Source organism: Heteronotia binoei, chromosome 4, assembly GCF_032191835.1.
Source record: "Heteronotia binoei isolate CCM8104 ecotype False Entrance Well chromosome 4, APGP_CSIRO_Hbin_v1, whole genome shotgun sequence".
NCBI lineage: Eukaryota > Metazoa > Chordata > Lepidosauria > Squamata > Gekkonidae > Heteronotia > Heteronotia binoei.
This window is the reverse complement of record NC_083226.1, coordinates 185,717,404-185,739,872: the sequence shown is the minus strand read 5'-3', so window position 1 is coordinate 185,739,872 and position 22,469 is coordinate 185,717,404. Positions and strand designations below refer to the sequence as shown.

At 47.1% G+C, this 22,469-nt stretch overlaps 1 protein-coding gene across 1 annotated transcript in view; it reads left to right on the top strand.

The window, feature by feature from the left end:
* The window catches only part of VCP (valosin containing protein), a 49,154-nt gene that overhangs the window by 1,120 nt on the left and 25,565 nt on the right, over positions 1–22,469 (top strand). The window contains exons 2-7 of the mRNA XM_060236270.1: positions 6,325–6,436; positions 11,085–11,257; positions 13,041–13,183; positions 19,194–19,324; positions 21,563–21,694; positions 21,955–22,057. Of these exons, the coding sequence (XP_060092253.1) occupies positions 6,325–6,436; positions 11,085–11,257; positions 13,041–13,183; positions 19,194–19,324; positions 21,563–21,694; positions 21,955–22,057 (794 nt within the window). The remainder of the gene's footprint in view (positions 1–6,324; positions 6,437–11,084; positions 11,258–13,040; positions 13,184–19,193; positions 19,325–21,562; positions 21,695–21,954; positions 22,058–22,469) is intronic.

Below are 22,469 nucleotides of genomic sequence, written 5' to 3'. Positions count from 1 at the left end.
CACATTATTGTCTCAGCTCAGGAAGGACGGCCCCAGAGCACAATAATTGATGCAACAGCTCACCACCAGAAGCTCAGAAAGTAGTATTTCTGTTCACAAGACTCTATGGCTTAGACTGCAGGGGTGGCCAACAGTAGCTCTCCAGATGTTTTTTTTTGCCTACAACTCCCATCAACCGCAGCCAGCATAGCCAGTGGCTGGGACTGATGGGAGTTGTAGGCAAAAAACATCTGGAGAGCTACCATTGGCCACCCCTGGCTTAGAGGGAACATTGGTTCTGGCAATTGCATTTAAAGGGACCATGCTCCTTTTAAATGCCTTCCTTCCCTAGGAAATAATTTAGGGTGGGGCCCCTTCTTTGAGGGTTCATAGAATTAAACCCCAGTCTAATCTTTTTGAAACTTGGGGAGTGTTTTGAGGAGAGGCACTGGATGCTATGCTGAAAATTTGGTGCCACTACCTCTCAAAAAACAGCCCCTCAGGAACTAGGGTTGCTAAATCCCATTCAAGAAATATCTGGGGACTTTGGGGGTGGAGCTGGAAGACTTTGGGGGTGGAGCCAGGAGACTTTGGGGGCGGAGCCAGGAGCCAGGTAGTGACAAGCATCATTGAACTTCAAAGGGAGTTCTGGCTGGCATATTGAAAGGGACCGCACACCTTTTAAAATGCCTTCCTTCCCTAGGAAAGAATGAAGGGTAGGGGCACCTTCTTTGGGGGCTGGTAGAATTGGACCCCCAGTTGGTCTACCAAGTGGTCCAATCTTCTTGAAACTCAGGGGGTACTTTGGGGAGAGGCACTGGATGCTATGCTGAAAATTTGGTGCCTCTACATCTCAAAAAACAGCCCCTCAGGAACTAGGGTTGCCGAGTTCAATTCAAGAAATGTCTGGGGACTTTGGGGGCGGAGCTGAGAGACTTTGGGGGTGGAGCCAGGAGCAAGGGTGTGACAAGCATCATGGAAATCCGAAGGAAGTTCTGGCCATCCCGTTGAAAAAGACCGCACACCCTGAAGCGGGGGGGGGGGGGCTCCAAACCGGGGGTTCCCCTGCCCCCTCCCCTGGGTCTGCATGATGGTCCGTAAATGGGGGGGAGGGGAAGGCAGCAGACATGGAAGGCTCCATCTGCTGGGCATTGAGGCCCTTTCTTTTCTGTGATGGTTCACCTAAGGATTGAACCCACTGACCTTGCTGTGCCTTCAGCAGAGCCCTCAGCGCAGATCGGGCATCTCCCTCGCCCCACCGTGCCGCTGCACCTGCTCTGCTTAGCAAAACACATCCTGTCCCAGGAGAGTTGACCTGCTACTAAGAAAATTAAATGTTCGTCGCTAATGAACTTGTGCTCGGAGTGCAAACCTTTGGCGGAGGCAGCCGTCCTGCAGGGAATATTTGGAGGATAGTTCATGCAGTCATAACTCAGCATCGGGCAGCAAACCCTGATCTTAGGAAACTTGTGACTCTTAACCAAGATCACAGGTGGACACTTCTTGCAACATGTGATAGTTGAGCTTTTTATATTGCTTGGTTATCAAAGGTTGATTGATTGATTTCATTGATTCCCTGCCTTTTCCCCCAGTGGGGACACAAACTGACTGACCATTTTCCTGTCTTCTATTTTATCTTTGTAACTATCTTTGTGTGTGTGTGTGTATATATATATATAATTTTTTTTTGCCACTGTGTGACACAGAGTGTTGGACTGGATGGGCCATTGGCCTGATCTAACATGGCTTCTCTTATGTTCTTAACTACTCTGAGATGTAGGTTAGGCTGAGAGAGTGAGAGCAAGCTTCCATGGCAGCTTGGAGATTTGAACTTTCGTTTCCCAGATCTTAGTTTGCCACTCTAACCAGTACCCTGGTATGAGAAAGCATTAGTTCTCCTTTACGAAAAGGGGGAGGGGTCAGCAGTGTTTTAATGCTGCAAGCATAGATGGGCTATAAAAAGGATATTAGAGAAATTAACGGAGGAGAGGTATATTAGTGGCTACTAGCCATGGTTAATTAAAGGGGACTTCCACAGTCAGGCAGTAAGCTGTGCCCTAGAATCTGGAGAAGACCTCCGCCTCTGTGCCAAATTGTTGAGCCCCCAAAACAAGTGGGTGAGGCAGGATACTGGACAGGACGGTCCCTCACTGGTGTGACCTAGCAAGGCTCTTATGTACCTGTGCTGTTAGTTAGGTTTCAGCATTGTTAGATTTTTTTCATTAAAGTTGTACTCGCCAGCAGGGTTTTAATTGCGAATGGATTAGTGTTGGGAGTGCAGGGAATTTCAGGAATCACCCTGTTTAAAAATCATCAATGATTGTGGTTCAAATTGGCCTGAGAAACGTAAGTGGGGGTGAGTATTGAAAGAGTTTTGAATCTCACCTCAACTCATTGCAAGCCCAGCCATCCTGCTTTTTGTGCTTCATCATAATGGCTTCTGTTTGCATTTCCTTGAATTCTGCTCTCTTAACCCAGTTTTATTTTCTGGGATAACAAAGCCTGCTGAATGTGAAGGTTGTTCCAGTGTCACCAACTGTGCTGTTTTCAAGGCCAGAGTCATTCAGGGGTGGCTTGCCATTGCCTGCCTCTACACAGCAACCCTTCGCTTCTTTGGAGGTCCCCCTTCCACGTTCAAACCAGGGCTGGCTCTCCTTAGCTTCCTAGATCTGATGAGATTGGGCTCACCTGAGTCATTCATGTCAGGACAAAGTGGGTGGTTGGGTTCAAAGATAGGCATGCGGCTCAAGCAAGAAAGGAAGTGCTAGGTATTTTGCCGGGAGGAGTGGCCTATCTTTATTCTTGAGTGCAGCCTATTGTTTCCTTGAATTGTGTGTCTCTGGGAGTGCCCTGATTTCATTCAGTAATGCAAGTCCTGAGAAACTCTCATTTTCTTTTGTGCTGATCTTTGCTAGTGGCAATCAGAAAAGAAATGCACTCTTTTATTCTCGTTATGATCCTCCACATTCATGCTTCTTTCTCCTGTCACCTGATTCTTCCTCCTCCTGGTCTTTTTGTTCTCTGGTGAAATGGGAGACGCTGGCCTCCTTACTTGGAAGAGCACAGGTGTCATTTCTTGGGCTACAGGCTTCTATTTTTAATGCTGCCGCCTGAATAGCCTGTTTTCTCTTACCTGCTCACAGGTAGCACTACATTGAAGCGTCTTCCAAAGCACTGCTGCAGGTGTGTGGCCCAGCATGCTAACCTTCATTTTGGTTAACCAGTCGTTCTCCTTCTGACAACATTTTCTGTTTAGTCTCTTTGGAGCAGCTATTCTGTCGCCTGCCCAAGATGCTTAAATGGCATCTTAATTCTGAGCAGGCAGAAGAGGCAGCCACACTGACCTTGGTGCCATGGGCTGAAGATTTCTTCTTGGCAATTCTTTGTCTCTCATTTTGCTGTCAAGCTGGATGCTCCCGGAGTGTCATAGTGATGTCATCTGATTCCCAAGTAACAACTTGGTGCAACTAGCTCTGGATCTTGCAGCAGCTAGTCCTCAGGTTTCTTTAGCTTTCTGGTTTTTGAATTTCCAGGAGCTTCTAGAATGGAAAGGGAGGGCTAGCTGGGTGGTGCCATCTCCTTCTCCCAAGTTTCTGCTTAGTGGGTGTCAGAAGGGTTTTTCGTCGCCACTGCCAGCTTTGATGTTTAAAGCACACCTGCATTTTCTTCGTGACCTCATAGCAGTGAGGGAGACCAGAGCAAGCTGCTCTGTACAGACTCTCATCCGGCATTCAAAAATGGTGCCTCTCAGTCACTTCTGCTTTTATAATAATAATAATAAATTTTATTTGTACCCCGCCCTCCCCCGCCGAAGCAGGCTCAGGGCGGCTAACAACACAGTGACCAATGGTACATTAATAAATAAAACATTAATAAACAACATAGTAACCAATGGTGCATTAATTAAAACCATTACATTAAGAACATTAAATTAAGCATTAACTTAACCTTAAAAACCAGTAGAACATTAATTAAAACAAACTATAACATTATCACTGACGCTATTCTAGTTAGTGCTAATGGCGGATTTTCTTCGTTGTAGAATTGTACTTCAGCTGTTCATAAAAGCTAATTTAAAAAGAGTGGTCTTGCAGGCCCTGCGGAACTGATCAAGGTTCCGCAGGGCCCGCACCTCCTCTGGAAGTTGGTTCCAGAGGTATGGGGCCGCAGCCGAGAAGGCCCGTGAGCGGGTGTTCTGTAGTTTAACTTCTCTTGGCCCAGGGGTAGTCAGTCTGTTTTTTCCTACTGACCTCAGTGCTCTCTGGGGCTCGTACGGGGAGAGGCGGTCCTTCAGGTAGGCCGGTCCTCGGCCATATAGGGCTTTAAAGGTAATAACCAGCACTTTGTACTGGACCCGGTATACAATCGGCAACCAGTGCAGCTCGCGTAGCCCCGGCCGTACATGTTCCCATCTTTTCTCACTTAGGTCATGGAAGCATCGTGTGGGTTACTTGAGTGTTTTTATTTGTAGGCTTTATTTTAAGCGTCATTCCTGTTAGGAGAAAAATATTTCTGTGATATCCCTCCAAGCCTTTTGTGCCAGCTGGAAATTGTTTACAAGGGTCAAGCTGAACGGGCTGATCAGTTTCTCTTTGGAAGAATGTGAAACTTAAGTGTCTGAGTTTTGCTTTGAGAGAAACTGAGCGATAAATAAGGAAAAAAGAGGCGGAGAACAGCATAAAAGTCAAGTGGAAAATAAAAAATGATGTTCAGACCACTACACAAAATCACTCAATGCATTAAAGATGTATTAAAACAAAACAGTTTATGTCTGTCCCATCTGTAAACTGGTATTATATGGTTTGTGGTCCAAAACCAATATGCAATATACAGTTGTCATATATGCTAAAAGCAGAAAGGAGTGTTAAATCAATCATATATTAGAATATAATACAAGTCCCGAAATATACGTACGTCTTTCTCCTGCTGCAGTAATTTCCTCCTCAGTCAGGATGTATTTTCCAAAGTTCCTTAAGGAGTGAACTGGTGATCATATAATTAAAGAGATTCCAAAAGCCAAAGAAGGATGCGTTTCCAGATATAAATATGAGTTTATAGAAGAGATAAACATAAACTGATTTGTTGTAATACATCATTAGTGCATTGAGTGATTTTGTGTAGTGGTCTGACAGCGATTTTGTTTTTCCACTCGAGGGAAACTGAAGCTGACGCTTCATCAGAGTGATAATACTGGGGAAGTTTTTGCATCTGTCTTGGGCACTGTTGGCCATGAAATACAGCCTTAACTACTAAACATGTCAGCACTTCTCCTGGAATCATTACTTTGATTGGCACTTGCAGGAGCAAAAATGGGGGGGGGACACAGTGGGAGGGCTTCTAGGATTTTTCACCCAGTGACGCTAGCAAGGATATGTGTGTGAAGACTGTTGAATTCCTGCCGTTACTGCCATCACTCACCAATCAATGGCATTTGGTTGTTAGGGAACCATACAGACAACATGGTTGTATTATATGTGTATGGAGGGCGTAATTCCAGGTGCTGCTTTTAACCTCCTTGGCATACCTGTAGTGGGAGGCAGAGGCAGGCTGTATCAAAAACAGCCTCCATGCTCCAGTAGGGGTCGCCAGAAATCGCCATGATTTCCAGTCATGCACGCGCGCGCGCACACAAAATACAAAAAAGAAAAATACCCCCAAAACTGTCTTTGGCTTTGTGTACTTCAGAGATCATTTCTTTCCTATATTAGTGTTGTGGTCTCTTTATAAGAAGTATGGAGTAGGCTGTTTGTCTTCTGTGAGGGCTATGCAGTGGAAGAGGACATACAGAAAGGCTTTTCTGCTCTGCATCTTTTCTCCTTCTCAGACATCTGACACAGGTGGGGCATTGTGGGAAATTATAAAATACTAGTTTGGAGCAGTGAACAAAATGTTTTTTTCTAGGGGTGTCGTCTCCTGAGTCTTTGAAAATCAAGTAGGTTTTAAATTTCATTCCTTGCAGGAGGGTAAAAGCAGATGTGCTCTCGCAGGATTATCCAAAAGGGGGCAGTGGCTTTGGGAGTATTTTGCCAGCACTTGTTATCCTTGCCATTTCATCATATCAGAGACTGTTCTCTTGTGGCAGACGTATCTTTTGCTGTTCTTCAGAATCCCTTTGTGCAGCAGTTGGGGGTCTGTGAGCATTTCTGGCCTATAAAACGTCATAGCTATGCAGAGTACAGAACTTTTGACCTTTGCTGTTGAATGCCTCTTGCTTTGTACAAGATGCTGCAGTCGCCTTTCAAACAGATAAGGTTAAGAGGGAAACAAAAGCAGACATACTTGGTTGGAAAATGGGTGTGGCTCTGTGTCTCCTAGATTCTCAACTATTTATTTCTCTCATCACAGTTCCAAAGCTGATGACTTATCAACTGCGATTTTGAAGCAGAAGAACAGGCCCAATCGGTTAATTGTTGATGAAGCAATTAACGAGGACAACAGTGTTGTGTCACTGTCCCAGGTATGTAATAGTAGAAAACTGCATAGCTGATGTTATTTGTTGATCGCTTTTACATAAAAGGTTGCCATTGTGCCCCTCTACAAGGAGTTGTGAACAGGATAGAAGGCAAGACAATGATGGGGAGGGAAGACTAGTATGCAAAGAGCGAGTTTGGTGTAGTGGTGAAGTGTGCAGAGTCTTATCTGGGAGAATCAGGTTTGATTCCCCCCTCCTCCACTTACAGCTGCTGGAACGGCCTTAGGGCAGCCATAGCTCTCTTATCTGGCAGAACCGGGTTTGATTCCCTACTCCTCCACTTCAGCTACTGGAATGGCCTTGGGGCAGCCATAGCTCTCTTATCTGGCAGAGCCCGGTTTGATTCCCCCCTCCTCCACTTACAGCTGCTGGAATGGCCTTGGGGCAGCCATAGCTCTCTTATCTGGCAGAACCTGGTTTGATTCCCCACTCCTCCACTTACAGCTGCTGGAATGGCCTTGGGGCAGTTTCTGTGAGAGCTCTCTCAGCCTCACCCACCTCACAGAGTGTTTGTTGTGGGCCTGGGGAAGATAAAGGCGATTGTGACAGCTCTGAGATTCAGAGTGAAGGGCGGGATATAAATCCAATATCTTCAGAGTGGAGAGAGGGGAACGTTTTCACCTTCTCTCATAATATTAGAACTTGAGGGAACCCAGTGAAGTTGATGACCAGCAAGTACAGGGCAGACAAAAGGATATACTTCTTTACTTTGTTGCGTAAGTAAATGTGGAATTCTGTACCTGTGGATATAGTGATGTCATCAGTGTAAATAGCTTTAAAAGGGAGTTAGATTCATGCAGAACAAAGTTTGAATCCAGTGGCATCTTTAAGACCAGTGAAGTTTTATTCAATGTATAAGCATTCGTGAACATACATGCTTCAGAAGTGTGAAGTAGGAAAGCTTATGCCTTGAATTAGAGCTCACTTTGTAGCAGGAGCTCCTTTGCATATTAGGCCACACACCCCTGATGCAGCCAATCCTCCAAGAGCTTGCAAGGCTCTTATTTTCTATTTTATTTTATTTATTTTATGAAATTTATATCCCGCCCTCCCCTGACAGGCTCAGGTGGCTAACAGTAACAAATTAAACCACATAAACATTAAAAACAAAATACATAATAAAATCATTCATACAATTTGCAATCCTAAAACCAAGATGTGCATTTCTAATTACTCTGATGTTCTTGTTTCAGTTATAAAATTCAGTGGGGTTGTCGTAATAGCTACCCCCCTTCAACCGTTACAAGCGAGTTTAAATAATCCGGTCTTACAGGCCCTGCGGAAGTGTGGCAGGCCCCGCAGAGCCCTGATGTCTTCGGAGAGGGCATTCTACAAAGCAGGTGCAATTACTGAGAACAGTCCGGCTCTAGTGCTGGACAGTCGAGCCTCTTTTGGTCTGGGGATCTTAAGGGGATTTTGAGACCCTGAATGGAGTGCTCTCTGGGGCACAAATAAAGCCGTATGTGGCGGTCCCGAAAGTAGGCAGGTCCCAGGCCATATAGGGCTTGAAAGATTACGACCAGCACCTTGAAGCGAATCCGGAAGGCCACAGGCAGCCAGTACAATGTTTCCAGCACAGGTTGAATGTGCACCTGTACAGGCAGCTCCATTAACAACCTGGCTGTTGCATTTTGCACCAGTTGCAGCCTCCGAATTTGAGTCAAGGGCAGCCCCACATAGAGGGTGTTACAGTAGTCAATTCTTGAGGTGATCGTTGCATGGATCACCGTTAAGAACATAAGAGAAGCCATGTTGGATCAGGCCAATGGCCCATCCAGTCCAACACTCTGTGTCACACAGTGGCCAAAATTTTTTTATATATATACATACATATATATATATATACACACTGTGGCTAACAGCCACTGATGGGCCTGTGCTCCATATTTTTATCTAACCCCCTCTTGAAGCTGGCTATGCTTGTGGCCGCCACCACCTCCTGTGGCAGTGAATTCCACATGTTAATCACCCTTTGGGTGAAGAAGTACCTCCTTTTATCCGTTTTAACCCGACTGCTCAGCAATTTCATCGAATGCCCACGAGTTCTTGTATTGTGGGAAAGGGAGAAAAGGACTTCTGTCTCTACTTTCTCCATCCCATGCATAATCTTGTAAACCTCTATCATGTCACCCCGCAGTCGACGTTTCTCCAAGCTAAAGAGCCCCAAGCGTTTTAACCTTTCTTCATAGGGAAAGTGTTGCGCTGTAGGTATGGAGCCAGCTGCCTTATCCATCATAAGATGATAAAATGTGGCTTTGGCAGTGGCTGTTACCTGGGCCTCCATTACCAGCGATGGCTCCGGGAGCACCCCTAAACTCTTGACCCTAGAAGCTGGCACCAATGGCGCCTCATCAAAGGCCACCACCACTTAGGCACAGGATTCGCTGGATTCAACTTCAGTCTGCTCTGCCTGAGCCGTTTCACTACGGCTTGCAATGCCAGGTCCAGATCTCCCAGAGCACCTTAGTACAGGGCCTGCTGTGAACTCTGGCTACATCAGGAGGTGTGGCCTAATATGCAAAGGAGCTCCTGCCACAAAACGCGCCCTGCGAATAAAACTTAAAGGTGCCACTGAACTCAAACTTGGTTCTGCTGCTTCAGACCAACACGCAGCTACCCACCTGAATCTTGTCTTCTTCAATCTGTGCAGTGTAGATCCATATTCTCCTAGTCTGCCAGTGGCTACCCTCCATGTACAAGGCAGGCAGCAAACCTCTGAATACGTGGCGACAACATCCAAGGGAAGGCCTCAGGCTCTGCACCCTGTCGGTTAGCCCTCCAGAGCAGCTGGCTCGCCACTGTGTTTGCCAGGCTGCTGGATTAAATGGACCACTGATTGGATCCAGTGGGGCTGTTCGTATGTTTTTGTGAGGTGCTAGTTGCTATACCGGTAGCATGCTTAGGTTTCAGGATGACATAGGATGCTGCAGTGGAGGGTTTTGGGCTGCAGCAAGGTTCTTTGCTTTTGTGACTCATTCACGGTGGCCCATATTAAGCTGTAGTACTCCTTAGATTGGGCTGTAAGAGTCCGGAAGGCTGTTAAGATTCTGTACATGAGCTTATGCACCCTGATCCTACACGCATTGACTCAAAAACAAGAGCCTGTCCCAAGAAAGTGCGCCTGGGGTTGTAGTTAGACCACAGGGTGCTGCAGTTTAGAATCAGTGTACCACTGCATTTGCAATGGTCAAAGAAACGCCTCTTCCCAGGTGCTCACCAGCTGAACCTCTGCTATGTCTGCTTTAATTTGTTAGCCACCTTTGTGGCCCTTACGAGGGCAGAAAGGTAAAAGATATACATTTTGTAAAATAAAGTCTGGTTCCCAGAGGAGTGCCTCTTTGCCTGGCACTTCTGTCCTACGGAATTCTTACATCTTTGGGTTGCAGTGTGTGGCTGCCTAACGTTTGGTAGAACAGCACCTCCTCATTGGACCAAATTTGGGGGTAACATTAACATGATCCTTCCCCCCCCCCCATCAGGTAATTAAAAATAATAATGAAAAGGTGTGTTTTCAAACTAAGACGTATGATCTAGTCTCTCTTCTGGGGTCTTAATGGACTGTACTCTGAACTTGAGTCAGCAGTGTGATGCAGTAGCTAAAAATGCAAATTCAATTTTGGGCTTTTATCAACAGAAGTATAGCGTCCAGATCACGCAAGTGATGGTATCGCTTTACTCTGGTCTGGTTAGACCTCACCTAGATTATTGTGTTCAGGTTTGGGCACTACAATTTAAGAAGGATCTAGACAAGCCGGAACGTGTCCGTAGAAGGGCATTGAAGATGGTGAGGAGTCTGGAGACCAAATCCTATGCGGAAAGGTTGAAGGAGCAGTAGTCTAGCCTGGAGGTGACCATGGCACGGATCACTGTGGCAAGATCCACTGTGGGATGTTTAGCCTGCAGAGGAGGCGGCTGAGAGGTGATAGGATCACCATCTTCATGTACTTGAAGGGCTGTCCTAGAGAGGATGGTGTGGAACTGTTTTCTGTGGCCCCAGAAGGTAGGACCAGAACCAGTGGGTTAAAATTAAATCAAAAGAGTTTCCGGCTCAACATTAGGAAGAACTTCCTGACCGTTAGAGCGGTTCCTCTGTAACCGGCTTCCTTGGGAGGTGGAGGGCTCTCCTTCCTTGGAGGTTTTTGAACAGAGGCTAGATGGCCATCTGGCAGCAGTGTTCTGAGGATCAGGCAGATCATGAGGAGGAGGAGGGGTTGCATCAGTGCTTAGTTCTCCTGACTCACTCTTACACATCCAGGGAAATGCTGCTTGACACTTCGGGGTCATTCAGAATTTTTTTCTCCAGGCCAGTTTGACAAGGGATCCTGGAGGTTTTTGCCATCTTCTGGGCATGGAGCAGGGGCCCACTGAGGATGTAGTGGGGGGGGCGGGGTTATTTGTGAATTTCCTGCATTGTGCAGAGGGTTGGACTAGATGACCCTGGAGGTCCCCCTTTCAACTGTATGATTGTACGATTCAAGACCTAGCTCTTAATATACACTGTCTTATCCATCTCCTTATTTGGCCATGTTTTTAGTCTGATGTGCTATTATTCTGGACAGGATTTGATGCATTGACTTGCCTGTAGATTTTGGGGTGTATTGGATAGCTTCTTTAACATGGTTGTTCTTCACAGGCCAAAATGGATGAACTGCAGCTGTTCCGGGGAGACACAGTCCTGCTGAAAGGGAAGAAGAGGAGAGAGGCCGTGTGTATCGTCCTGTCCGATGACACCTGTTCCGATGAGAAGATCCGCATGAACAGAGTCGTGCGCAACAACCTGAGGGTGCGCCTTGGAGACGTGATCAGGTGAGAGCTGCGTGTCCAGCAGAATGTCTCATGGATTTGACCAGTGAACACAGTAGCAGATTTTGGGGAGGAGTGTGTGTCTTTTGTTGCATTTTTTGGCAGATTTTAGTCTGTATTACTATAAGGATTTTCTTGCTGTAAAAGAGAGATGCAGCCTTTGCTTTGGGCTCAGGTGCAAAAATGTTGATGAATTTAACGAGTGGCGCAGAGTGGTCAAGCAGCAGTACTGCAGTACTGTGGTCTGAACTCTCTGCTCACAACCTGAGTTCGATTCTGGCGAAAGCTGTACTCAGGTAGCTGGCCCAAGGTTGACTCAGCCTTCCATCCTTCCGAGGTCGGTCAAATGAGTACCCAGCTTGCTAGGGGGAAAGTGTAGAAGACTGGGGAAGGCAATGGCAAACCACCCCGTAAAAAGTCTGCCGTGAAAACGTTGTGAGAGCAACGTCACCCCAGAGTCGGAAACGACTGGTGCTTGCACAGGGGACCTTTTTCCTTTCCTTTCCTTTCCTTTCCTTTCCTTTCCTTTCCTTTCCTTTCCTTTCCTTTCCTTTCCTTTCCTTTCCTTTCCTTTCCTTTCCTTTCCTTTCCTTTCCTTTCCTTTCCTTTCCTTTCCTTTCCTTTCCTTTCCTTTCCTTTCCTTTCCTTTCCTTTCCTTTCCTTTCCTTTCCTCAGAACTCAGATGCAGCCCTGTGGAGCAGAGTGGTAAAGCAGCAGTACTGCAGTACTGTGGTCTGAACTCTCTGCTCACCACCTGAGGTCGATTCTGGTGGTAGCTGGGTTTTCAGGTAGCCGACTGGAGGTTGACTCAGCCTTCCATCCTTCCAAGGTCGTTCAAATGAGTACCCAGCTTGCTGGGGGTAAAGTGTAAAAGACTGGGGAAGGCAATGGCAAACCACCCCGTAAAAAGTCTGCCGTGAAAACGTTTTGAAAACTGTGTCACCCCAGAGTCGGAAACGACTGGTGCTTGCACAGGGGACCTTTCCTTTTCCTTATTATTAAGAAGAGGATATCAGTTTGCCCCAGTCAATGGGTAGAGTAAAATCTTAAGGCAGATCAGAGGAGATGGTCTCCCAAGTCATCTGCGTCTTACTGGGAAAGAGAGGAAGCAGAGACTAGAACAGCCAGGTGGAAGCTTCTGAAGCCAGGGACACTCTGGCTGTAGTCTGTTAGGAAGCTGAGATCCAAAGAGAGATATATCTTCCTGGCTCTTTTTAACAGAAGGGGCGCCCAAGCAAACCCAGTGCTTCTGCTTCCTTGCTTTTGATGTCTCTTCACAAAGGTGGAGCATCTTCAGCTTACCTGAAATTCTAGAATACTCATTTGAAGGGATTGCAGAGAGCATGGATTTGCTTTTTCTCTAACTGTAGTGTTTTGGAGGGCTGCAGCATTTACAGACTTTGCATTTATCTATTTTTTGGTGAGGGCCAGTGGAGAACTTTGATGCAAGAAGATAAGAGCTCATGGGGAAGATGAGGCTGCTATGTTTCCCCAGTGCTCAGGCTGTGAAAATCTGTGGACTACAGATATTTTGGCATAAATTGCTTTTTTGGGTAGTATTATGAGACGTTTTTCTGCAGTAGGCCAGTCTTTGTGGCTAAGAAAGACTAGTCAGTCTGGGTGGCTGTGGTTCAGCATAGGAAGTTCTGCAATAAGGGATGGGAGGTACTATTGGCCTGTTTTCTTCATCAATACCAGGAAGTTAGGCATGGCTTTAGCTGCTAAACACTGGGCAGAAACATTCCAAACAGTGCCTGAGTCACAGGAAACATTCTTGGCTTTTCAGCATCCAGCCGTGTCCAGATGTCAAGTATGGCAAACGCATCCATGTGCTGCCCATTGATGATACAGTGGAAGGGATCACAGGGAACCTGTTTGAGGTCTATCTGAAGCCATACTTCTTGGAAGCCTACAGACCAATCAGAAAAGGTAATGGCACCAAAACACGCTGCGAAGCTGTGAGTCGAAGCTGCAGAACTTTGCTGCTGGGCCGCGGTCTTTGGCTAATTGCACTTATCAGACTGCTTCATCCCTAAGGGGAAAACGTTCCATTGGCTTCCTGCTATATGTAATGAGCTCTGGTCTGCTGATGTGGTCACCAGACTAGCGTTTTCTATTTGGAATGGGTAACAGGAGTTTCTATTCATTGCTTGTTTAGGCTTTAGCTGTGCCTGCTAGATCCCATGAATAGTCCCATCATGTTCAGCATCCTGTTTCCAGCAATGTAGGCAGCCCACAAGCACCACCTGCACACAACAGCCCTCCCCTACTGATGCCCTTCTAGTACCTGGTCATCAGAGGCAGCCTGCCTGCAAATCCAGAGACCCAGTTTGGCTGTGATAGTTGATGCCAACAGGAGACCTGTTCTCCATAGATCTGCCCAGCACCCTTTTCAGTTCACCTCCATCAGCTGTTGCCTCACCTTGCCAGCTGCACGCTGTGTGCAGTAGTTCTTCTTTTGGTCTGCCTTATATAGAGATGTCAAATCTCTGCATGTTTTGAAACTACAGGGGGGGGGGAGTAGAGAAAAACAGCTCCCTTTTCTATAAGAAAAAATGCAGATATACCCAGTACTTGAGAATGAATGACAAACTGCTTGTACCCTATGCTACCTTAATGTGTGTGTGTGTATGCGCTACAGAGGTAGGCAAAAATATATGTTGAAGGTAACCCGCCCCCCCAAAACAAATTGTGTAGTAAATGATCTATATTATTTGGACAGAGACTCTCATGGACTGCCAGCATGTTTAGATATTAAGCTAAACATTGTAATACTGAAAACGCTTAACTTTTTAATAATTTATTATTGAGAGACATTATGGTGTGTTGATTGCTACCCAAATTACTTATAGAATCATAGAGTTGGAAAGAACCTCCAGGGTCATCCGTTCCACCCACCTGCACAGTGTAGGAAATTCACAAGTACCTCCCCACACCCAGTGACACCCCTGCTGCATGCCCAGAAGATGGCAGAAACCCTCCAGGATCCCTGGCCAGACTGGCCTGGAGAAGAACTGCTGACTGACCCCAAAGTGGCAATCGGCATTTCCCTGGGTATATAAGAAGGGGCCACAAGAACGAAGCACTGATGCAACCCTTCCTGCTCGCCCTCTCATGATCTGCCTAATTCACAGAATCAGCATCGCTGTCAGATGGCCATCTAGCCTCTGTTCAAAAACCAAAAAGGAGAGCCAACCACATCCCAAGGAGGAAGCCTGTTCCACTGAGGAATCGCTCTAATGGTCAGGAAGTTCTTCCTCATGTTAAACTGGAAACTCTTTTGATTTAATTTCAACCCACTGGTTCTGGTCCTACCTTCCAGGGCCACAGAAAACAATTCCGCACCATCCTCTATAGGACAGCCCTTCAAGTCCTTGAAGATGGTGATCCTATCACCTCTCAGCCGCCTCCTCTCCAGGCTAAACATCCCCAGCTCCTTCAACCTTTCCTCATAGGATTCGGTCTCCAGACCCCTCACCAACTTCGTCGCCCTCCTCTGGACCTGTTCCAGCTTGTCTAGATCCTTCTTAAAATGTGGTGCCCCAAACTGAACACAATACTCCAGGTGAGGTCTTACCAGAGCAGAGTAAAGCGATACCATCACATCACGTGATCTGGACACTAGACTTCTGTTGATACAGCCCCAAACTGCATTTGCCTTTTTAGCCACCACATCACACTGTTGACTCATGTTCAGCATATGGTCCGCTAAGACCCCGAGATCCTTTTTGCACAGACTACTGCCGATACATGTCTCCCCCATCCTATAACCATGCATTGGATTTTTCCTGCCTAAATGCAGAACTTTATATTTATCCCTGTTAAAATTCATGTTACTGGTTTTAGCCCAGTTTTCCAGCCTGTCAAGGTCATCCTGTATCCTGTTTCTGTCGTCTTCTGTGTTTTCAACCCCTCCCAATTTAGTATCATCGGTAGATTTCATAAGCATTCCCTCTATTCCTTCATCCAAATAATTGATAAAAATGTTGATTTCAGTGGGTTGAAATTAAATCAAAAGAGTTTCTGGCTCAACATAAGGAAGAACTACCTGACCGTTAGAGCGATTCCTCAGTGGAACAGGCTTCCTCGGGAGGTGGTGGGCTCTGCTTCCTTGGAGGTTTTTCAACAGAGGCTAGATGGCCATCTGACAGCGATGAAGATCCTGTGAATTTGGGGTAGGTATTTGCATTATAGGTTGTGTTACAGGTCCTGCATTGTGCAGGGGGTTGGACTAGATGACCCTGGAGCTCCCTTCCAACTCTATGATTCTATGAACCAAACAGGTCCCAGGACAGATCCTAGAGGCACTCCACTTGTCACTCCTGTCCAAGAGGATGAGGACCCGTTCACAAGTACTCTTTGGGTGCGATCTATCAGCCAGTTACAGATCCACCTAACAGTAACAGGATCCAAATTACATATTACCAACTTGTCAAGAAGGATAGTACGTGGAACCGTATTAATGGCCTTACTTTAAATCAAAACAAACTATGTCTATAGCATTCCCCGATCCAGAAAGGTAGTCACTTTTTCAAAAGGAAAGATAAGTTAGTCTGACATGACTTGTTCTTGAGAAACCCATGCTGGTTCTGAGTAATCACGTCCACCTTTTCTAAATTCTGACTCATGTTTTGTTCTAAAACTTTTCCATTAATAGATGTCAGGTTGGCGGGTCGGTAGTTACCAGGATCCTCCTATTCCCCCTTCTTCAAGGTGGGGACAACATTTGCCCACCTCCAGGCACCTCATCTATTCTCCATGAATTCTCAAAAATAATGGCTAGAGGCTCAGAAATTATATCTGCAAGTTCTTTTAGTACCCTTGGATGCAGCTCATCTGGCCCTGAGGACTTGGGTTCGTTTAAAGAAACTTGGTGTTTATGGACTACCCCTAGGTTGCAACTCCCTTCCCTCTTCTTACTTTCTGTGCTTGCCATGTTGAGCCCTGTTTCCTTCACAAGAGAAGACGGGGGGAAAGTGGGAATTGAGCAGTTCTGCCCTCTTTTAAGCACCTGTTACAATTTCATTTTCCTGCCCTCTCAAGGGGCCTACCATGTCCTTGCTCGTTTTTGTACTTTAAATGAGAAAAGAACCCTTTTTTTATTAGGGTTTGTAGAATCTTTTGGGCTCAAGTGCCGTGTTCTACTAGAGAAAGTTTTCCTTCCAGACGTTTCGTTGTCAGCTGCGGAGAACATCCTCAGTGGCGTTGCAGCCGGAGCAGGCGCTCAGACCTTCTTGGCTGCTGTGCGTTGAGTGGGGCCAGGGCTGCTGGAGAGCTGCTATTTCTAGGCTGGAGGGGGTGTGATGAAAGGGCAATTGGTTTGTGGATGTGCCCATTGTTTGGTGGGGCTTCCTGGAAGGGTAGTGATAAGGAAACTGGCTGTTGAATGTGACCATTGTTCCGTGTTAATTGCTGGGAGGGTTGGAAGGGGGTTGAAGATAAGGAAGATGGTTGTTGACTGTGCTGATTGTTCTGTGGAATTTGCTGGTTGTTCTGAGACCTTGCCCTTCTCTCTGAATCAGAGACTCAGAGTGCCCTTTCATCACACCCCTTCCAGCCTAGAAATAGCAGCTCTCCAGCAGCCCTGGCCCCACTCAATGCACAGCAGCCAAGAAGGTCTGAGCGCCTGCTCCGGCTGCAACGCCACTGAGGATGTTCTCCGCAGCTGAGAACGAAACGTCTGGAAGGAAAACTTTCTCCAGTAGAACACGGCACTTGAGCCCAAAAGATTCTACAAACCCTAATGATGTTACCAGCCATGAAAACCTGAAATCTTTGATAACCCTTTTTTTGTTTTTAGCATCTCTTGCTAACCTAAGCTCATACTGAGCTTTAGCTTTCCTATCTCTTTCTCTACAAGCACTGGTGATTTGTTTATAGTCTTCCTTGGTTATAAGGCCCTCCTATTTCCTAAAGGAGTCTTTTTTATTTCTCAAGTCTTTAGAGAGCTGATTATGGAGCCACTTGGCTTCTTCAGGCTCCTCCCATTTTTCCTTCTCATAGGAATAATTTGTGATTGAGCCTTCAATATTTCATTCTGACCACGGGATTTTACCCAGCCTCACTCAAAAGTTGCTTTCCTGAAGTCCAACATCTGATTATGTACAGCTTTTCCCTTCCCAAAGATTGTAAATTTCAAAATCATATAGTCACTACAACCCAGGGTGCCCACTCCTTCCACCTCATCAGGCCATTCTTCCCTGTTGGTGAGAATCAGGTCCAAGAGAGCAGATCCCCTGGTTTCCCTCTCCACTTTCTGGAAAATGAAGTCGTCAGCAAGACAGGTCAGGAATTCATTTGACCTTTCGTTTTTAGCAGAGTTGGGCTTCCAACAGCTATCCGAGAAATTGAAATCTCCCATGACCACTGTGTCCCTTCTCTCTGAGAACTTTGCAGTTTGTTGTAAGAGAATCTCATCAAAGTCGTCTGCTTGGCTTGGTCAGCTGCAGCAGACCCCCACAGTAATATCACTGTGGTGTGAAATTGTTTTCTAATGGTGTGGAATTGTTTTCTGTGGCCCCAGAAGGTAGGACCAGAACCATTGGGTTGAAATGAAATCGAAAGAGTTTCTAGCTCAACATTAGGAAGAACTTCCTGACCGTTAGAGCGATTCCTGAGTGGAAGAGGCTTCCTCAGGAGGTGGTGGGCTCTCCTTCCTTGGAGGTTTTTCAACAGAGGCTAGATGGTCATCTGACAGCAATGAAGATCCTGTGAATTTAGGGGGAGGTGTTTGTGAGTTTCCTGCATAGTGCCGGGGGTTGGACTAGATGACCGTGGAGGTCCCCTCCAACTCTTCTATGATTCTGTCCCCAGCTATTACATTATTACCTCATTTGGCAGTCTTTCATCCTTGCACCTTTAAGTGACCTTCAGAGCTTTGGTAAAAGGTGGCAGTGCTCTCCAATCACTGTTACTTTTTGGGTCTGGAATCTTTCCCCTGTACTGATTGTACGGAGGAGTTTGTCCTACCTCTGTGTTTAATTTGAGTTGACAGCCGTCTTCAACAGAGGCTGCTGGGGAATTATGCAAATGAGCTACAGCTTCACTGGCTCTCTGCCCCCTGGTTTTCAGAGCCAGGAATAATGGCAAGAAACCTGAGCCACTTTATCACTGCAGGCTTGGGGCAGGTAGACAGATTTACAGAAAGAAATATTCTGCACATAGTGCTCTGCCGCTCAGTGGCCTTGAAGGGCTTATTGAAATACTTCTCCTGGAGTGGAAGGGAAGGGGGGTTGCTTCTTCTGAAAGAGACCAGCTCTTGAGCTTTCCCAGAATGTCATTTCTGCTTGGTTAAACTCTTTATTGGATGGCTTCCCCACCTAGAAAAATAAGAGGGTGACCGTTTGGGGACAGTCGTGCTGCTGGGATTCTCTCTCCTTGTGTATTGACTTGGTGCTTATTTAAATTGTTAAGTAAACATGTGGATGCTGCATTAAGCCCTTCATGTTGTATAATATCTGATTTTTGCTGCCCTTTTAATTGCTTTGTTACAGCTTTTTCTTAAGTTGACTGATATCAGAGACTAACTTCAAGGTGGAAGGCAGGATAAAATATTTTTTAAAAATGAAATCCAAATAAAATCTGGAACTTTTGCCCTTGTGGCAGATCATTGGCAGTGCCTCCCTGTATTCACTCTAGCTAAAGCCGTGAATCTCGTTTTTCATTTGCTCCCCTTTGCAGCGTTATCAGCTTCCTTTTGCTTACGGCAGCAACGTCTGCAATTCCTGTGTCCTTTGGGGAGGGGCTGTCCGCATCACTGGCTGTGTGCTGCTGCTCCATGATTTGTATAGTGTAGAGTACATCTGGAAGCTTTCACCGATTCCCTAGTCCTGAATTTTGCCGTGTTTGGGAGATTACTGTGTGTGTAGCCATGGAGAGAGCTCCTCTTTAAGGTGTGGGTGGTTTGTCTTCTCCTGTGCTGACATGCTGATGCTTTTAGGGGACATCTTCCTGGTGCGTGGAGGGATGCGTGCTGTGGAGTTCAAAGTGGTGGAGACAGACCCCAGCCCTTACTGCATAGTAGCTCCAGACACTGTCATTCATTGTGAGGGAGAGCCGATCAAACGAGAGGTGAGTGGAGGGGGCTGGATTTCCCTGCCTCTTTTGGGGGCAGCCATAAGGAAATGGGGTCAGCTGTTCTTCAGGGTGGCGGGAGCTTGGAGGTTCTCTGAGAAGGAAAGCAGAGCCACTGGCCATCAGCAACATGCCACATACCATGTTCTCTGCCATGGGGATTTCTGCCCTGCCACACCAGGTTTGGCATGGGAGTAGACAAGGCTGTAGAGTGAGAAGATCAGATCCTTGGATTAATGTAGATGCTGTGGCAGATGACTCTGAATGCTGCTGATAGCCAGTGGCTTTGCCTTCCTTTCAAGAGAAGGCCCTTGTCAGTTTTAAGAACATAAGAGAAGCCATGTTGGATCAGGCCAACGGCCCATCCAGTCCAACACTCTGTATCACACAGTGGCCAAAAAACCCAGGTGTCATCAGGACGTAAGAACATAAGAGAAGCCATGTTGGATCAGGCCAGTGGCCCATCCAGTCCAACACTCTGTGTCACATAAGAACATAAGAGAAGCCATGTTGGATCAGGCCAATGGCCCCTCCAGTCCAACACTCTGTGTCACATAAGAGAAGCCCTGTTGGATCAAGCCAATGGCCCATCCAGTCCAACACCCTGTGTCACAGAAGAACATAAGAGAAGCCATGTTGGATCAGGACAATGGCCCCTCCAGTCCAACACTCTGTGTCACATAAGAGAAGCCCTGTTGGATCAGGCCAATGGCCCCTCCAGTCCAACACTCTGTGTCACATAAGAACATAAGAGAAGCCATGTTGGATCAGGCCAACGGCCCCTCCAGTCCAACACTCTGTGTCACATAAGAACATAAGAGAAGCCCTGCTGGATCAGGCCAGTGGCCCCTCCAGTCCAACACTCTGTGTCACATAAGAACATAAGAGAAGCCATGTTGGATCAGGCCAGTGGCCCATCCAGTCCAACACTCTGTGTCACATAAGAACATAAGAGAAGCCCTGTTGGATCAGGCCAATGGCCCATCCAGTCCAACACTCTGTGTCACATAAGAACATAAGAGAAGCCCTGTTGGATCAGGCCAGTGGCCCATCCAGTCCAACACTCTGTGTCACATAAGAACATAAGAGAAGCCATGTTGGATCAGGCCAGTGGCCCCTCCAGTCCAACACTCTGTGTCACATAAGAGAAGCCCTATTGGATCACGCCAAGGGCCCATCCAGTCCAACACTCTGTGTCACATAAGAACATAAGAGAAGCCCTGTTGGATCAGGCCAATGGCCCATCCAGTCCAACACTCTGTGTCACATAAGAGAAGCCATGTTGGATCTGGCCAATGGCCCCTCCAGTCCAACACTCTGTGTCACATAAGAGAAGCCCTGTTGGATCAGGCCAATGGCCCCTCCAGTCCAACACTCTGTGTCACATAAGAACATAAGAGAAGCCATGTTGGATCAGGCCAGTGGCCCATCCAGTCCAACACTCTGTGTCACATAAGAACATAAGAGAAGCCATGTTGGATCAGGCCAATGGCCCATCCAGTCCAACACTCTGTGTCACAAAAGAACATAAGAGAAGCCATGTTGGATCAGGCCAGTGGCCCATCCAGTCCAACACTCTGTGTCACATAAGAACATAAGAGAAGCCATGTTGGATCAGGCCAGTGGCCCATCCAGTCCAACACTCTGTGTCACATAAGAACATAAGAGAAGCCATGTTGGATCAGGCCAATGGCCCATCCAGTCCAACACTCTGTGTCACACAGTGGCCAATATATACACACACACTGTGGCTAATAGCCACTGATGGACCTCTGCTCCATGTTTTTATCTAACCCCCTCTTGAAGCTGGCTGTGCCTGTAGCCGCCACCCCCTCCTGTTGTGAATGGGAAGGAAGTGCTCAGGGAGGAGGATTCTGAGGAACAGGAGGGTGGTCATCCAGGGTTTCTTGCTGCTTCAGTCCTGTCCTCATCTATCCCTTGCAGACTTGGGGAGGGGCTGTGGCTCAGTGGTGGGGCCTCCACTTCGCAAGCAGATACGACCCCTGTTGAAAGGATCAGGTTATAGGTGATGTGAAAGACCTTTCTCAGCCTGAGACCCTGGAGAGCTGCCGCCGGGCTGAGTAGACAGTACTGACTCGGATAGACCGATGGTCTAGTTTGCTGTAAGGCGGCTTCATGCGTCCCTGACTCCTCACTTCTGAAATGAGTAGACCTTACTGGTAGATGCCTTTGGTTTCTAGATCGTTTGTGCCCTTGTTGTCTGTTCCCTGGCAGGATGAAGAGGAATCTCTTAACGAAGTGGGCTACGATGACATAGGCGGCTGCCGCAAGCAACTGGCTCAGATCAAAGAGATGGTGGAGCTCCCTCTCCGGCACCCGGCTCTCTTCAAGGCCATCGGCGTGAAGGTAGGCAGCGTGACCTTGACCAGGAACCCATTTCCTACTCCTGTCAGAGCTGGGGTCATTTCCCATGTGAGCAGAAGACATGCCTCACGTGCAGGAAGCGGATCTCACGCGAGCACTCCGCTGTGTGCTCTGTAGGACCTGCTGCACAGGTGCCAGCAGTGTGGGCTTCCCTGTGGTGCTGGCGAGAGGCGGGTTCCAGGAACCTTGCCTGGACATCCACGCTCGTCTGGATACCGAACAGATGCTTTGTGCCTCCCCAGCCTCCCCGTGGGATCCTGCTGTATGGCCCGCCAGGTACAGGGAAGACCCTGATTGCTCGAGCCGTGGCCAATGAGACCGGAGCTTTCTTCTTCCTCATCAACGGTGAGTGTCGGATGGTGGTTTCCTGTGGGGGACTTGACCTGCCTGTGTGGCTCAGGTTCATGAAAGCAGCGCCGTAGACGAGGTTTAAATTACGGAACGATGCTAGCTGGATATTAGGAAAAACGTTTTACAGTAAGAGTTGTTCAGCAGTGGAATCAGCTCCCTAGAGTAGCGGTGGGAATGTCGGCTCTCCAGATGCTTTTTTTTTGGTCTACAGCTCCCATCAGCCCCAGTCAGCATGGCCAATGGCTGGGGCTGATGGGAGTTGTAGGCAAAAGAAAATCTAGAGAGCCAGCGTTCCCTACCCTTGCACTAGACAGACACTTGTCGGGAATGCTCTAGTCTAGGCTGATCCTACATCCCCTCCAACTTTGTGAGTCTGTGTTTGACCAACGGATCCATTTATCATTTG